This window comes from Canis lupus, chromosome 26 (assembly GCF_048164855.1).
Source record: "Canis lupus baileyi chromosome 26, mCanLup2.hap1, whole genome shotgun sequence".
Taxonomy (NCBI): domain Eukaryota; kingdom Metazoa; phylum Chordata; class Mammalia; order Carnivora; family Canidae; genus Canis; species Canis lupus.
The window spans coordinates 6,874,708-6,892,110 of record NC_132863.1 but is presented as its reverse complement, the minus strand read 5'-3'; the positions used below and the strand labels follow the sequence as shown (position 1 = coordinate 6,892,110).

The 17,403-nt window shown below is 40.6% G+C and overlaps 2 protein-coding genes across 38 annotated transcripts in view; one reads left to right on the top strand and one right to left on the bottom strand.

The window, feature by feature from the left end:
* Window positions 1–3,011, bottom strand: part of DZANK1 (double zinc ribbon and ankyrin repeat domains 1) — a 110,796-nt gene extending 107,785 nt beyond the window's left edge. For 21 of the 35 annotated variants that reach the window (XM_072799899.1, XM_072799896.1, XM_072799885.1 and 18 more), the window contains exons 1-2: window positions 2,285–2,427; window positions 831–876 (exon numbers count right to left, since the gene is read on the bottom strand). In XM_072799899.1, the coding sequence (XP_072656000.1) occupies window positions 831–855 (25 nt within the window). In that variant the 5' untranslated portion in view covers window positions 856–876; window positions 2,285–2,427. The other 14 variants (XM_072799890.1, XM_072799920.1, XM_072799888.1 and 11 more) reach the window with 13 other exon arrangements.
* Window positions 2,447–15,469, top strand: POLR3F (RNA polymerase III subunit F). Of its 3 annotated transcripts, none has more exons than XM_072799939.1 (10): window positions 2,447–2,867; window positions 4,264–4,381; window positions 6,633–6,700; window positions 7,075–7,095; window positions 7,224–7,291; window positions 8,635–8,747; window positions 12,016–12,159; window positions 12,372–12,479; window positions 13,502–13,693; window positions 14,735–15,469. In XM_072799939.1, the coding sequence occupies exons 1-10, from the start codon at window positions 2,806–2,808 to the stop codon at window positions 14,810–14,812; spliced, it is 972 nt and encodes a 323-aa protein (XP_072656040.1). In that variant the 5' UTR covers window positions 2,447–2,805; the 3' UTR covers window positions 14,813–15,469. The 3 variants fall into 3 exon arrangements, with proteins under 3 accessions (XP_072656040.1, XP_072656041.1, XP_072656042.1); XM_072799941.1 differs by lacking the exon at window positions 2,447–2,867 and adding an exon at window positions 2,898–3,214; XM_072799940.1 differs by lacking the exon at window positions 7,075–7,095 and having other exon boundaries at window positions 2,452–2,867.
* Window positions 15,470–17,403: the final 1,934 nt, after the last annotated feature.

The window sequence follows — 17,403 nt, the reverse complement described above, 5'->3', positions numbered from 1 at the left end:
GCTCCCTGCTCAGGGGGAGCCTGCTTCTTCCTCTCCTCCCTGCTTGTGCTCTCTGTACCTATATCTGTCTCTCTCCATCTCAAATAAATAAATAAAATCTTATAGAAAAATAAAGAGAATGCCACCTAAAAATATTATTTAATTTTTAATTCAAATAATTATTGTTTCAGCTACATTTTTGCTGTTGAGGTCTTGTATAGGATTTTGATTATCTATATACTTACTTCATTTCTAGAAAAAGAGCATGAATGAACGAGATGAGGAAACAAAATTATTTTTAAAAAGATTTTATTTCATTAATTAATTGATTGATTGATTATTTATTTATTTGAGGGAGAGATTGAGCAAGTGAGAGAGCCCAATGCAGGGCTCTATCCCACCCCAGGACCTGAGCCAAAGGCAGATGCTTAACCGACTGAGCCACTGAGGCACCCCTGAAATTATTTTAAATGAACACATTAGATGAATACAACAGTCCCTCCTTTCCACAGGGGAAATGTTCAAGATCCCAAATGGATGCCTGAAACCATGGATAGTGCCAAACCCTATAAATATTGTTTACATATACTGTATTTTCCTATACATACCTACCTATGATAAATTTAATTTAGAAATCATGTAAGAGATTAACAACAAGAATAATAAAATAGAACAATTACAACAACATACTGTAATATAAGGAATGCAAGTGTGGTCTCCCTCAAAATATCTTATTGTACTGTACTCACCCTTCTTCTTGTGATGACGTGAGATGAGAAAATGCCTACATGATGAGATGAAGCGAGGTGAATGACCTAGGCGCTGTAATGTAGCATTAAGCTACTACTGACCTTTTGACATCAGGAAGAGGATCATCTGCTTCTGGGTCCCAGGTGACTGCAGGTAAGAGAAACCATGGAAAGCAAAACTGCAGGTAAGAGGAGACTAGTGTACATTAGAACAGAGGCCATCACTAGTGATCTGATCTGAGCTCCCCCTAAAGCGTTATCAACCTCTCCTGCCCCTTGTCAATGCGTCGCCTCTCTTGGCTTCAGGGCAGGACATCACACAAGAGGAACAGAAGTAACTCTGTATGTGACATGAAATGTTAATTTAGAGCCAACTCCTTTGGGAAAGCACCAGGCTCAAGGCCCCCTTGTTGTCACCAAGTGGTCCTTGCATTTTAAAGCTGCAAAGAAATTTTAGAAGGATGGCAGAGTATCATGTCTCAGCTGAAAGTTGGCACAGATAAAAAGAGTGAGCAACAAAGTCTCCCACCCCAAATACTGTATTTATAAATAACTGAATATAAGTATGGAGGCCTTACTGATCTTTTTCAGTGGGATGGAGTATAAGTCTTAAAGCATAGAGAATATGGGGGGAAAGCAAACCTCACCTTAAGACAACAACCATTTACATCTATGTGTGGCCTTTTCAAATTTTAATGATTATGGATACATAAACTCACTCAGTTATAACCTATGTGTTCGGTCAATTTTTAGAGTGTACTTTTGCACCTACTCTCTTATTTACAATCTTCCACATACTTACATAATCTTATTTATCATTTTGTTTGTGGTTGGGCATTTGGGCTATTACTAGTTTCTTTTTAATTTTGGTTGGTGCAATTCTAAATAATACTGCTCTGAATAATTTGTGGTTTGAATTTTGTCACAGATTACATTCCCGAAAGCTGGAAACTAAATTTAGGAAGTGGATTCAATGCCTGATTTAGATCATTCCAGGGCAGAGATTAAGAATTTGAATTGCAGATACTGATATTGAGAGTAATAGCGTCTACCGAAGGATGGCTGGACTCAGGGAAGAGAGAGGGAGGGGAGAAGAAGGTGCTGTTTGTTCCTCATTTTTCCCCTTAAGAGGCAGTTAAAATTAAAGTAGTTGAAAAATCAGTCCAAAATAAAAATTTGAAAAACACAGGGGAAGGGTACGCGTCGCAATTAGGCGCTACCCTTGGGAGGGGCGGCCGCTGGGCCTCTAGCGAAGAGGATCGAGAAGCAGCCCGACATGCTAGGCCCAGATGGCAGCGAGGGGTCAGTGGCACCGCTAACCCCTCACCCCCGCCATCGATACTGCCCCTCGCCGCCCGGTTCCGGAACCCCGGGGTCCCTGTCCCGGCCCATCGGGGGCAAATAGGGACGCCCGCTTCCTCTCGGTGGGAGCGACGGAGGTCCTTCTCCTCCCCCTCCTCCCTCCTCTTCCCCTCCCCGCCGGCCGCCGCCACCCAGGTCGTGCCCGGTACCCCGAGGTACCGCCACGGCTCGCAGGCAGGTAGCCCACCCCTCACCGCCTCTCGCCCTCTCCTCGGCCGCCGCCTGGGTTTCCACAGACGCCGCGAGCAGGGCCCCGCCCACGAGAGCCAAGCAGGTGATTGGCGGAAGCCGACTTCCTAGCAACCAGCCCCGCCCCTGCCGCCGGGCCCGCGGGGGTACCAGCCTCGAGCGCCTTCCGGGGGCTTCCCTGCAGGCCCCTGAGAATATGCCTTCACAGAGATCGGGAAGTGCTCGGAGGTGGCGTCCCGACGCCAGAGGGAGCGAGCCAGGCTCGTTTGTCCGACAGGCACTGACATTCAACAAACACGGATAAGGCGTGGATAAGGCGTAAGGGCGCGGGCGGAGGAGGCGATCAGGCGCGGCTTGGCCGCCTCAAGCCGACGCAACAAGTAAGGGCCGGCTGCCACGTGGGAAAGAAGGCCCCCTGCGCGAGCCGGCGCCGTTCCCGCGTTCCCGGTCCTCAGCTTCCCGGCCGGCTGTCCCCTGGCTCCCGACCCCAAGCGTCTCTGCCCCCAGGGCCCGGAAGTAGGCCGTCATGGCCGAGGTGAAGGTGAAAGTGCAGCCGCCCGACGCGGATCCGGTCGAAGTAGAAAACAGGTAAATCAGCGAGTGAGGCTCGCTTCCCTGCTCCGGAGCCCCGACGGCGGCCAGTCGTTGGGGCAGCCGGACCCCTGCTCCGAGGACCCTCGGCAGATCGCGGCGCGCGCGAAGGGCGGGCGTCCCTGGAACGCAGACTTCTTGAGGAGCTCCCAGCGAGTTGGACAGTCTGTGACTTTCTGAATCTTCTTGCCCCGGCGCCGTCGGGGAGTCGTGATGACGTGCTTCCCTCCTGCAGTAAGGTGGTCCACGCCCAGACGACCGGCATGTTCCCCGTAGTATCTGTAGCTGCATATTCTGATTCAGGATCGAGAACCCCCACGACAGAACATTTGGGCCAAGTGAGGGTGCGCTTTGTGATCTTTGAAGAAACATTAAAACACATCGTTTCCGTGCAATACTGAAGTCAAGATTTTAGGTCACCTAAAGCCTCTCCTAATTTTATATTCGCTATCCGTGCCCTGATAGTTTTAGGTTATCACATAGTTTTGAAAGACCGTAACTTTCTCAGACTTTTGGAAACACGTGTAATGATCCTATGACAAGGTGGATATTTGGGCTTATTTTTGTTTGGTAGAGATAATTCTAAAAGCAAGCTCCAATTATGGTGAATTGTCATAACGAATGTTGCCTTCTTACCAGAAGATTTGCCTCCTCTTTGCAGACTTATGGCTGCCCAATGCACTGAATATTAATTTTGTCATACTTGTTCCATCTGAGAACATTGAAGCCTCAACTTTAATATTTTTTCCGTATTTTCATTTGACTTTTGTTCTAATTTAAGGTTCATATTAGCAGAGAAAAGAAATGCTCCTCTTAAGGGCACCTGGTGGCTCATTGGTTGAGCATCCGTCTTCAGCTCAGGTGCTGATCCTGCCATCCTGGGGTCGAGTCCCTCACCGGGCTTCCCGCAGGGAGCCTGCTCCTCCCTCTGCCCACGCCTGCCTCTCTCTGTCTCTCGTGAATAAATAAATAAAATATTTTTAAGAAGTGCTCCTTTGAAATAATAGTTATACTGTAAACATATACTTTGTCTTGCACAGTTTCTAACATGCTTTTCATTCACAACCATCACAGAAACCCAGATTATTTTATTTTAGCATGGGATACGTGGGTAGCTCAGTAGGATAAGCATGTGACTCTTGGTTTCAGCTCAGGTCATTATCTCAGTGTTGTGAGATTGAGCCCTGCATCGGGCTCTGCACTGGGCATGGAGCCTGCTTAGGATTCTCTCTTCCTCTGCCCTTCCCTTTTTACCTCCCCTTAAAAAAAAAAAAAAAAATCTTCCCAATGTGAAAAAAAGGCACAATTTCAAACTGTTCTGCTTGTATTTTTCCCCCACTGTCTCTTGAAATAGGTAAAAACATGAATAATATCATTTTGCCTTTGTTCCTAGGATTATAGAATTATGTCATCAGTTCCCTCATGGAATTACAGACCAAGTAATTCAGAATGAAATGCCTCATATAGAAGCCCAGCAGCGGGCAGTTGCCATCAATAGACTGCTATCCATGGTAAGGCAAATTCAGCTAGTTCATATATTTATGTGCTATAATTGTCATTACTTCCGACTATGTATTTTTAAACCATTCAGAAGTGTCTTAGGTTAAGATTTCAAGCCAGGAAACAGCTCAGACTGCCTGAACTGAGGAAAAAAATAATTACACATCATTTTTACAAGATGAATGAGGGGCACCTGGGTGGTGCAGTCGGTTAAGCATCTGACTCTTGGTTTCCACTCAGGTCATGATCTCTGGGTTGTGGGATTGAGACCCCTGTGGCTTTGTGCTCAGCGGAGAGTTGGCCTGTGATTTTCTTTGTCCCTCTCCTTCTGCACTCTCCCCATGTCTGCGCTTTCTCTCTCTCTCAAATCCCAATAAATAAATAAATAAATAAGTAAATTAAAAAATGAAATAAATGTATTTTAATTATTGTATTTGTTAACCTAATTGTCATCATGTACATAGGGCACATGGGGCTAATCTGCTCTCACGTTCTGTTTGCTTCCTGCTGCCAGTGCTGGACCTTTCCCTATGAAATGTGCCCTCTGCCAGCTATCACAATTTATTAGGGTTTCACTCTCCACAATTTCACTCTGAGCATTTCAGGAGGCAGGAGTAAGTGCCGTAACACTACAGTGGGGTTTTTCAGTGAAGTCCTTCTACCTGCTTTTACCTCTTCTCTTCTCCTGGGGCCCTAACATCATTCTCCTCCACGGTGCAAAAATAGCTCACCTTGTGGCACCCCATCCTCTAAATCTACTTGTTTCTTCTTCCATTTCCCCTATATCAAAGTTCCCATGTCTTGAAAGCATTTCAGTTTCGTTGTAGTAGAAACTGGGTAAAAGATTTCTATACTAAGGACTCATGGAAATTTGAGGACAGGTGAACTTTCTGCTAAACTACTCCCTTCAATCTTCTAGCTCAGTGGCTCAAAAAGTTTTCTTTTCTTTTCTTTTCTTTTCTTTTCTTTTCTTTTCTTTTCTTTTTTTTCTTTTCTTTTCTTCTCTTTCTTTTCTTTTTTTATTTTTATTTTTTTTTTTAAGATTTTAACTATTCATGAGAGACACAGAGAGAGAGAGAGAGACAGAGACACAGGCAGAGGGAGAAGCAGGCTCCATGCAGGGAGCCCGACGTGGGACTCGATCCCAGGTCTCCAAGATCACGCTCTGGGCTGAAGGCGGCGCTAAACTGCTGAGCCAACCAGGCTGCCCCTTGAAAATAAAGTGCCAGATAGTATGCATTTTAGGCTTTGCAGGCCTTGTGGTTTCTGTTGCAGGTACCCAACTCTGCAGGAAAGTAGCCATGGGCCATACATTAAGAAATGAGCATGGCTGCATTCCAGTAAAACTTTATAAAAACAAGGGCAGCCCGGGTCATATCCATGACCCCCCCCCGCCCCCCAGTCATATATCACAGTATGGATGTTCGGTAAACGTTCATAGGCTGAATTAAACAACCTACAAATGGAACTTTGTGGTTTGATTTTGCTACTTAGTGGGGTCCAGGGACAATTGCTGTTCATTCATATGTAAACCTGTTTCCAAGTCCTGTGTCAGCCCAGTCTTAACTGATGAGAATGGGGGCTCCTTTAGCCATGAGTTCCCCAAACAGCCAGAAGTCTGGTAGTACAGCCACCTGAGGGCTCCCAAGTTCAGACCCAAGGGATTTCAAAAGCATGTCCGACATGCTTTCTTTACTTTTGCTATATAAAACCAAATCTATTGCATCTTTTATTCATTGCGTGATATTCCTGCCTAATTGTCATGTAATATAATAGAAATAACACAAATCAGTAAATGTTACTATTAACTTGGCAAATTTTACTGTATCATGTTATAAAATATTTATGCATGTTATTCTTCATTTGAAATCTTTATATAAATTATTTTCATTTTTAAGTTTATATTATACATTTGTTGAATTTATTTGAATTCAAATATAGATTTTTATTTATTATTCTAAAGCTGTTCAGAATTCTTTATGCATTGATCATATAACTAAGCTAGGGTATAGCATATAAGAAATTGTTAAGTATTTATATTTTGGAAAATGACAACCTAAGTTTCAAAAATGGTTTCAAAAATATATTACATGTGATATGTAGGTAAAAACTTAAGTCTCGAGTGAGGAACTAACAAATAATTTTGTGGGGTAGGATATTTTGGTTTATGTAAAATTTTAAAGAATACGTGAACATTTGTGGTTGATTTGAAGTATCTCCAAGATAATTCATTGTTATTTTCTATTAAAAAAAAAACTTTAGGGTCAGTTGGATCTCTTAAGGAGCAATACAGGCCTTCTGTATAGAATAAAGGATTCTCAGAATGCTGGGTAAGCACCTAATTTTTTTATTGTAAGAAACTTTAATTATTACAAATGTAACCTATGTTTTTTTGGGAAAAAGTCAACATAGAATTGCATAATGTAAACCTGTCCTGCATACCATCCCCACCTCTTATCATGAGTTCCATTTCTCAGAGATAACTGCTCTTAATAATTTGGTATATGTCCTTTCTTCTAGGTATATATATAAATATATAGAAATGATTATATATTTATATACTATATATAATCTCTTTTCTTTTTTTTTCTTTTTTTTTCTTTTTTTTTTTTAACAAAAATGGGATCATGCTATCCATACTGTTTTGCAACTTGTTTTTTTCACTTACTATATCTTGGACATCTTTTCATTCTGGTACATACAGCCCTGTCTCATTCTTTTTAAGGTAAGCCCTTCTTTTGGTAAATAAGTCAATGTGATGACCTTGTCTGCTAATTCATTAAAGTAATTATGTAGATTATTAGATTATCCTGTATCTCTTTGTCTTTTTAATTCTACTTTATTCCCCTGCAGTAAAATGAAAGGATCAGATAACCAAGAAAAACTAGTATATCAAATCATAGAGGATGCAGGAAATAAAGGTAAGCAGGTAAAGGAAGAAGCAGAAAAAGTCATCATCTTTAAGACCAGAAATAGGAACTGAGTTCTGGCTTCCCAGGATACAGATCCATATGTAGAGAATGCTTCCATGTATGTTAAAAGAAGGGGAAGTAGAAATATATAATATACATATGCTTGCAGGACACCCAGGTGTGATGCCGTTGCTGTTGCCTCAACGCAGGCAGGGGCTAGATGGCTGGGGGCCAGGATGGAAAGAAACTTCTGAATTCTGAACTGTGGGAATGTACTATCTATTCAAAATAAATCAGCTAAAACTTAAGGGTTTTTTTTTTTTTTTTTTTTTCCCAATCCTCACTTTCTTTGACGGCCTTCATTTCTTTAACTTCATCTTATCTGTAACTTGTGGATAATCCATCTCTCTAGTTTTTGCAAAAACCAAAGGGATGTCCAGTGCAGTGTGGCAGTGTCTGACAGAGGTCCCTCAGCAACTGTTCAGTTTTTCTCTATCCCCTTACGGAACTATATCTAAATTGCTGTTAATCCTAGAGTTTAGGATCTGAGTCCAATGATAATTTCAACAATGTATCAACAATGATATAATTTGAAATATCATTCTTGTATTATTAGGTGTTTAATATTTTTAAAATAGACATGACAAAAGCCATTCTCTATTTTTAAAAAATCTATCTTCCTATCACATTATGCCTCTGTGCTGGGAAGAAAATAAGGTAACACATTTTCTTTTTCTTTTATTTTTTAATTTTTTTAATTTTTTTTTTAAGGTAACACATTTTCTATAAAATTCCACATACAACCCTTCTTTGAAATCCTACCTTCTTGTAAAGGGCTTTTAGTGGCTGTGAGAATTGCAGTCTTCCTTTTTTTCATCTCCTAAATATAGTGTATAAATAATGGGTATATATGCACACACATGTTCACATGCAGTTTTTTGCACTCTGTTGGCGGTGATAGCTGACCTTGGCCCAAACTTAAGTTATAATCTAAATACGATCTGAAGTATAAATAATAGGAAACAGAATTTGGGGTATAGGAGGGGGTGGAAGAGACAATAAGTTAATTCAGTAACATTCAAGATTTTTCTCCATTAAAAAGTATCTTTTTCATATGTTTTTAAAAAGGTGCCACACTAGGATTCCAAGAAATTTCTGGTTAGAAGACATAGCGCATAACTTCTTTTATCATTTTGCATACTTTTGTTGTTATCTGAGATTCTTACCTCTAAGTCACTGTTTTTCCTATAACTATGCCCTAGGAATAGTATACATATTTTGCTAGTTTTGGCACGTGGACTACAAACACAAATCCTATGGCGTTGAACTCATTTTACTTTACTTTCTTACAGGAATATGGAGCAGAGATATCCGATACAAAAGTAACTTGCCATTAACAGAAATTAACAAAATTCTAAAGAATTTGGAAAGTAAAAAGCTTATCAAAGCTGTTAAGTCTGTGGCAGTGAGTATTTTTCTCTTTCCTTCCCCCAAGTGTTCACTGTATGTGTATTGCTCCAAGTATGTTTCAAGATCTTCTTGTTCTTTAGGCTATGTCATGATTTAAAACTACTAGTCAAAAAGATTTTTAAAAATTTCGTTTATATTGAATTGGTTTGGAGATGTTACTTACATTTATCACTGCCTGGTTAATTCTTTGTGTCTTACCCCCTTGAAAAGGTAAAACTACTGTATTCTTCAGTAAAGAATTTTTGGAATCATGAACATTTTTCATGGATTTTCAGCGTGTAAGATAGTTTACTTCATTCTAGCAAATTAGATTACTCATTCAACAAATATCTATTGTGTGTTTGCTCTGTGCCAGGCACTGTTTGGGTGTTTGGGATACATTAATGAACAAGTCAGGGAAAGATCTCTGCCCTGATAAAGTGTCTCTTCTAGTATGTAGTATTTCTCCTCCTCATCCTATCCCACCCCTATTACCTCCTTCAGGGATTTCCATTCAGAGCTGGATCCATCAGGGACACCAGCTACTGACCCCATTAACCTAGGCAGCAGAGGAGCTGAGATTCCCCTAAACTAAAGTTTGTTTGTTTGTTTTTGTTTTTATTTTTATTTTTATTTTTATTTTTATTTTTGATAGTCACACAGAGAGAGAGAAAGAGAGGCAGAGACACAGGCAGAGGGAGAAGCAGGCTCCATGCACCGGGAGCCCGATGTGGGATTCGATCCCGGGTCTCCAGGATCGCGCCCTGGGCCAAAGGCAGGCGCTATACCGCTGCGCCACCCAGGGATCCCAAAACTAAAGTTTGTTTGAATGCGGATTTCAGCAAATAAGATTTTGATATTCATTTATCAAATGATATTTTTGCCTTAACACTCCTTTATTTATTTATTTTAAAGACTTATTAAGGAGCACCTGGGTGGCTCATGGTTGAGCATCTGCCATTGACTCAGTTTGTGATCCTGGGGTCTTGGGATCAAGTCCCACATCAGGCTTCCCAGAGGGAGCCTGCTTCTCCTTCTGCCTATGTCTCTGCCTCTCTCTGTGTGTCTCTCATCAATAAATAAATAAAATCCTTAAAAATAAATAAAGGTTTTATTTATATTTAGAGAGAGAGAGAGAGCACAAGCACAGGAAGGGGCAGAGGGAGAGAATCTCAAGCCGACTCCATTCTGGACATGGACCCCAGTGCAAGGCTCAGTCTCACAACTCTTAGATCATTACCTGAGCCAAAATCAATAGCTGATGCTTCCAGCTGCACCACCCAGGCATCCCCCCTCCCTTATTTAGAATATTATCTACCCTCTGCATTTTTAATGGATAATTTCAAATATATACAAAAGTAGAAAAAATAATGAGTCCCCACACACTGAACACCTAGCTTCACTTTGCCAATCTTTCATCTCCATCTTTATTTTTAATAACAGCTTTATTGAGATAACTGACATACCAGAAAATTCATCTGTTTAAATTGTATAGTTTGGCAGTTTTTAGTATACTGACAGAGACATGCAACCATCACACTATTCTAATTCACACATTTTCATCACCTCTGAAATGTGACCCCACTAGGAGTCACTCCCCAGCCTTCCTGCCCGTAGGCCCTGACAACCACTGATGTAGTTTCTGTCTCTATAGATCTACGTATTCTGGACATTCCATATAAACTGTATCATACAATATATGGTCTTTTGTATTAGGCTTTTTTTATTCACATGATGTTTTCAAGTTTTCAAACTAAAGTAGTTTTAGATTATAGCCCAGTATAAAATAAATACTCATGAGTCCATATGGAAATGTTTAAATAAATAAATGATTCCAAAAATTCCTTAGTGAAGAGTATAGTAGTTTTGGCTTTTCAGTGGGTGAGACACAAAGAGTTAGCTGGGGTGGCTTAGTCAGGCCAATTTCCACTCAGGGTCACGAGATTAAGCCCTGCATCATACTCCACACTCAGTGAGGAGTCTGCTTGCCCTTGTCCCTCCCTTTGCTTGCTCTTTCTCTCTCTGTCAAAAGTAAATTTAAAAGATCTTTTAAAAAATAAATAAATGACATCTTCCCACGAGTAGATTGAGGCAAAATAGACAAACTTCCTGTGCAGAAGAATTCTAGGTAATTTAGGTGGATGGACACTCTACCCTCAAAGAAGTGGAATATAACTCCCACTCCTTAAGTGTGGGCTGAGCATGGTGATGTCCTTCCACATATGGAAAGACTAGGGAAAAAATGTCAGTTTATGATGGAGAAAACGGAGAAGCACTACTTCAAGCCATCTGATCAAGGTTAACCTCAATACTGAGAAGTCTTATCAGTAGTGATCAGTTATCACTTGGTGATCGAACGCCCTTGACAGGATGTGATGAGAAGGGCACTTCTCCGTGGTCTTTCTCCTAGAGTAGTCATAAGAAAAACGTCAGGCAGGTCCCAGTCAAGAGATATCCTATAGAATACCTGACCAGTCATCCTCAGTACTGGCAAGTTATCAAAAGCAAGGAGAGTCTGAGAATTTGCCAATGGAACAGGACAAGTAAGTGTAATATGGTATCCTGAATAGGTTCTTGGACCAGAAAAAGGATATTAGGGAAAAACTAAAGAAACGTCAATGAAGTATAGACTTTAGTTAATAATGATATATCAATATTAGTTCATTAACTGTAATAAATGCAACCTACTAATGTAAGATGTTAAGAGGGGAAACTAAGCACAAGGTAAATGTACCATCTTTACACTAATTGTGTAAATCTAAAACTGCTCTAAAATAAAAGGTTTGAGGGGTGCCTGGGTGGCTCAGTCAGATAAGCATATGAGTCTTGATCTCAGCTCAGGTCATGATGTCAGAGTCATGAGATAGAGCCCAGAGTCAGGTTCCATGCTGGGTGTGGCACTGGTTAAGAGTCTCTTCCTCCCCATCTCCTTGCCCCTCACCCACCCCAGCTCAAAAGAAAGTAAAAAAATATATATATATAAAAAGTTTTGAGAGTTTCTTTAAATCTTAGTTTTGAAAGACTTGGTTACCTTTTTTTTTTTTTTTAAGATTTTTAAATTTATTTTTACAGAAAGAGCGTGCATGTGCACCAGGGGTAGGGGAGGGGCAGAGGGAGAGAAGGAGACTCTTAGCAGGCTCCACACCCAGCAAGGAGCTAGACGCAGGGCTTGAACTCACAACCCTGAGACCAAGAGTCGAACACTTAACCGACTGAGCCACCCAGGTGCCCCTGCAAGACATGTTTATCTTATAACCACATCTGCTGTTAATGTTTTTTCCTAGGCCTCAAAAAAGAAAGTATATATGCTTTATAACTTGCAGCCGGACCGGTCTGTGACTGGTGGAGCCTGGTACAGTGACCAGGATTTTGAATCAGAATTTGTAGAGGTGCTTAACCAACAGTGTTTTAAATTCCTACAAACCAAGGTGAGGCATAATTAAGGAAACATCACTGCAAATTTTTTTTTAAAGTTACTTCATAAAGAATGTTTAATCTTGTATATCATATTTCACATAGGACATGAAAATACTCAAACCAGTAATTTTCACTAAACAATATATTCTGTTGATTTCACACTATATAAACTGTGTTCAGAAAATGCTAGTGTTCTTATTGAGATATATTTCTACCCTAAAAGGCAGAAACAGCTCGAGAAAGCAAACAGAATCCAATGATACAAAGAAATAGTTCATTTGCCTCATCACATGAAGTGTGGAAGTACATTTGTGAATTGGGGATCAGTAAGGTAAGAGCTCAATTTTTAATTTTCATCTTATTTTTTAAAAGTTACTCTTCATCATAGGGATATAGTTTACAATGTATTCTAAACATATTTGACCCAGACCCCTTTTCCAGGTGATACCTATGAACCTTCTGCAGAACCCATTTAGACAGGTGACTGTCATGCCATCAGGCACTGTGTGATCTGTGTGAACTTAAGCTTGGAGGATAGAGCAGCAGAGCAGAGGCCTGGCATGCATGGCACTACCAAGATTCAAAAGTCTGTTCTGACAAGGTCTTGACTTTCTCAGAGACATTTCAACATAGGTGCCAAACATCAGTCATCACATCAGTTGTCATTTATTGGTATTGTGTCCCCTTGTAAGATGAGAGTGCTCTTGTCAGCATATGTTTTTGAAGACCTATACATAAAGACACTGTGCTGGATGTTCTTCATTATCAGAAAAAAACAATACATAGACAAGTCATCTTCATTTCCTGTCCCCCAAATCTTTCATTTATAAAAAAGTAGGAATTTGGACAATTTGATATCTAAAATAATTCTTTCTGCTCATTTTATGAATCCCCATAAAATTCTTGCCCCCAAAAATGTTACTTTATAAGACTTCTAGATTTCACTTAGAAAGTGGAAAAATACAAAGTGTTGGGATGCCTGGGTGATTCAGTGGTTGAGTGTCTGCCTTTGGCTCAGGGCGTGATCCTGGGGTCCCGGGATTGAGTCCCACATCAGGTTCCCTGCGTGGAGCCTGCTTCTTCTCCCTCTGCCTGTGTCTCTGCCTCTCATTAATAAACAAAACCTTAAAAAAAATAAAGTGTCAAATTCAGCATGAGGTTAGAGTTCTGTCTCTAGCATTTCTGTGGTTTGTGCTAACTTGGGCTGCTGTTCAACCCCTCACTTCTGATTACTCACCAGCATGATGTTTCGTCATTTCACTGAGGAACTGTGAACCCTTTACTCTTTACACACTCTCCAAAAGGATGTCTTCTTGTGCTTTCTGTGTCCTTTCTAATGCATCTCCTTTTCAGGTAGAGTTATCCATGGAGGACATTGAAACTATCTTAAATACACTCATTTACGATGGGAAAGTGGAGATGACTATCATTGCTGCAAAAGAAGGCACTGTTGGCAGTGTAGATGGACACATGAAACTGTACAGAGCAGTCAATCCAATCATCCCACCCACAGGTTTGGTCCGGGCCCCATGTGGACTCTGCCCGGTGAGTTAAAGTGGCTCCACTTCATACCTGACTGTGCAAATGCCACCTAACTTAACAGCAAGCACACCCCCATTTTCTGACTTTCAGAGTTGACCAAGAGCAGCTCAAACCTCCATGTAACCTTGATGATGGGCCCTTGATGAACAAGTCCTTGCTTTACATTTTTATTTACAATAACCACGCTAGGGAAATTTGTGATTTTTTTCCTGTAGGCCCTGAAATGGACAATGTTTAATGAGGGCTGATCATTTAACCTAAGTAAGGAGGGAAATAAGATTTGTTGAGAACCTACCACAGGCCAGGCATGTTCTTGAAGATTTATATGGTCTCATTTAATCCTCCTCTTGTCCCTTGGAGCTAGTGATGTTATTTCTGCATAAGCATGAGGCTAAGCAAGGTGTAGAAGCTACAGCTTAGAAGTAACAATCAGGATGCAAACCCAGAGATGTTTTTTCCCCTGTTATCATACCCCCAGCACTCTTCATTCATCTGTTCCCACATAGTTCACACATGCCAGCTGCATGCTGCAGGCACTGCATATTCTTGGGCTTCTGGTATATGTTTTATTTCATTGTACCAGCCCTTGTCTATATGCCTAAGCTTTCTGTATGCTGGTTTCAACTTCTAGAAAAACCAGGAAGCATATTGGGAATTCTATTTAGCACCATTTACAAAAAGAAATGTAGCTAACGTGAAACATTTGATTAGTGAAACATATATCTAGATCTGCTCTCCTGTATTCCTGTTACCTGCTGATAGCCTTTAGCCCAGTGGGCAGATGAACAGGTCACCTTAGTGCTACAGTGAAAGTTCTCTTATTAACTCACTTTATAATCACATAGCAAGTCCTATGATAGCACGCTCTTAAATACAGCCCTAGTCTTTCACTTTGAAAATTTTACTTTAAATATTGCTTTAAAAAATGGTTGGTCTTGGACACTTTAACAGAAATTTTAGTTGTAGGTGACATTTAAGACTTTACTGATAATGTAATAATTTTAAAACTCTCATTTGATTGTAATTTTTTTTTCTTTTTTAAAGGTTTTTGACGACTGCCATGAAGGTGGTGAGATTTCACCATCTAACTGTATTTATATGACAGAGTGGCTCGAATTTTAACAGAGAACTAGGAACTTTACTGACATTTTGCAGATGAAGTTACTTTGGGACCAAAAAATTTAACTCATGATGGAATATCAAATTTCCTTGAAAGCAAACTTCACAATAATGGATAGACTTGCTGCTATGAAAAAATATTTTTTTATCTATGAAGACTAAATTTATATTGGTAAGGTAGCCAACAGAATTTGAAGCAGGTAAGGTTAATAGTGAAATCCATTCTTCAATAAATAAAATACTCTGAACTTCCAGAAGGCCACCATCTGAAGCTTTTCAAGACTTTTGGTGATTCACAGAAAAAGCAGCCAACCAAATCCGTATTTGCCAAACACTACAATAATGACTAGAGTTTAAAATTCCCATTTTAAAGCTATTAAGGTCTTCATTGGGAAACTTTATATCTGGTTCATTATTGCCATTTGTTTTCTTTTCTCAGTGGTTTCATTGAGAATCAAAAGCAGTAAGGCAGGAATAGCACTTAGAGGCACGAGTGGCGGAAAGAGTGGAACACCCCTTTCCATACACTATTCATTCCTTTTTATGTCAGAAATATTCTTTCAGAGGATTATGCCGTTGTACCTCCCTCAAATGCAAATGATGACTATTGTCAAAAATGTTTTCAGCACATAAATCTGATTATTCTCATCCTCAAGAGAATGTTTTCATTGATCCTTCTTTGTCAAAGTCTTCCAAGTTTCATTCTGTGGTTTAACTGCATTATTTGCTAGAATTGCCCCATGATCCATTGCCCTCCATTCACCCTTTATTGTCAACAGGGTACCACTCCTCTTTTATCTTATCTTAGATTTATTTCCTTACTCTCTTCAAAATCATCATGTAATTGGTCTAATCAGAAAGCCATTATAATTGTTCTCAGTTCTAATAGTACTTTCCATTCTAGGTTATTGGATATATTCTTGCACAGAAGTTAGCTTTTTAGGATTTCAGTTGTATTTTCATTCTGTAGCTCCACTTAATGATTTCTGTGTCCAGGCCAAAAGCACGGGGCTAAGGGAAGGAAATTCAATGCCAGCTACTCCTGAGGCCTGAGTTTAAACACCAGTTTGGAGATACTCCCAAGTTGGCAACCATCAGAAAGGTTATTTAGAGCTAAATGGGGATCAGTAAAATAAAACTCAGCTCATTAACCAATTAAGAACCAGATGTAGTCTGTGCCTAGCTCTGTAGAAACACCATTCAAGGGATGCCTGGGTTGATCAGTGGTTGATCAGTGTTGATCATCAGCAGTGGTTTGGTTCAGGGCATGATCCTTGGTCTGGGGATCGAGTCCTGCATTGGGCTCCCCATGGGGAGCCTGATTCTCCCTCTGCCTGTGTCTCTGCCTGTGTCTCTCATGAAAAAATGAAATCCTAAAAAAAAGAGAAAGAAACAGCGTTCGATGACACTAGCACTTTGAAACAAAGATCATTTCAAGTACTGGATATATAGGAGATAGAAAAGAATCTGGGAGGGATCCCTGGGTGGCGCAGCAGTTTGGCGCCTGCCTTTGGCCCAGGGCGCGATCCTGGAGACCCGGGATCGAATCCCGCGTCGGGCTCCCGGTGCATGGAGCCTGCTTCTCCCTCTGCCTGTGTCTCTGCCTCTCTCTCTCTCTGTGATGATGACTATCATAAATAAATAAAAATTAAAAAAAAAAAAAAAAAAAAAGAAAAGAATCTGGGAGCCTGCAACTACACAGGGTTTCTCTTCCACCCCCAGTGAGGGCTGGAATAGTAAGAACATTATCCGTCCTTCTTGGGACCTGGCCCATCACAGAGGCACTAGTTTTATTTAATGACAAAACTGAACTTGGGTTGGGGAAGAGGTAGATGGGAAGAAGGAATCAGTTCATGTATTAAATACAGACTTTGCATTGTCTCGATAGCCAAAGATTGATGTTTAAAGCGTACAAATCAAAGGCTACAACAAAAGTTCCCTGACTCACCAGAAGAAAGACCCTTTAAATGCTTTTCCTGGGATCCCTGGGTGGCGCAGCGGTTTGGCGCCTGCCTTTGGCCCAGGGCACGATCCTGGAGACCCAGGATCGAATCCCACATCGGGCTCCCGGTGCATGGAGCCTGCTTCTCCCTCTGCCTGTGTCTCTGCCTCTCTCTCTCTCTGTGACTATCATGAATAAATAAATAAAATCTTTAAAAAAATAAAAAAAAAAATAAATGCTTTTCCTGCAGCATGTCTTTCATTCTGAATATTAACAACTGAAGGAGAAAAGAGAGCAATTAAAAAATACAGCACCCTTGGTATATAGTTAAATGGTATTTACCCACCAGAAGTAAACTTTGACCAAAACAAGTTATGAGGCCATTGACTCATGACACCAAAAATCAAATTGTGTGTGAAGAAGTCTTAATCCTTACAGTTGATTTCCATTTAGTATAACGTATTTTGATTACCTGAGAATATTCCCTAGAGCCTGTCAGGGCCCCTCTTCTGCTTAACAATGACCTAGAAGGGGCGACTGGGTGGCTTAGTCGGTTAAACATCTGCTTTTGGCTCAAGTCTGATCCCAAGGTCCTGGGATGGAGCCCTACTTTGGACTCCCTGCTCAGCAGGGAGTCTGCTTCTCCCTCTGC

Bases quoted from the DNA above. Each gene is read 5' to 3' on its own strand.
- POLR3F (XM_072799939.1), top strand. From the start codon at position 2,806: ATGGCCGAGGTGAAGGTGAAAGTGCAGCCGCCCGACGCGGATCCGGTC. The intron at 2,868-4,263 runs GTAAATCAGCGA...CTTTGTTCCTAG, and splicing joins CCGGTCGAAGTAGAAAACAG to GATTATAGAATTATGTCATC. The intron at 7,096-7,223 runs GTAAGCCCTTCT...ATTCCCCTGCAG, and splicing joins CCTGTCTCATTCTTTTTAAG to TAAAATGAAAGGATCAGATA.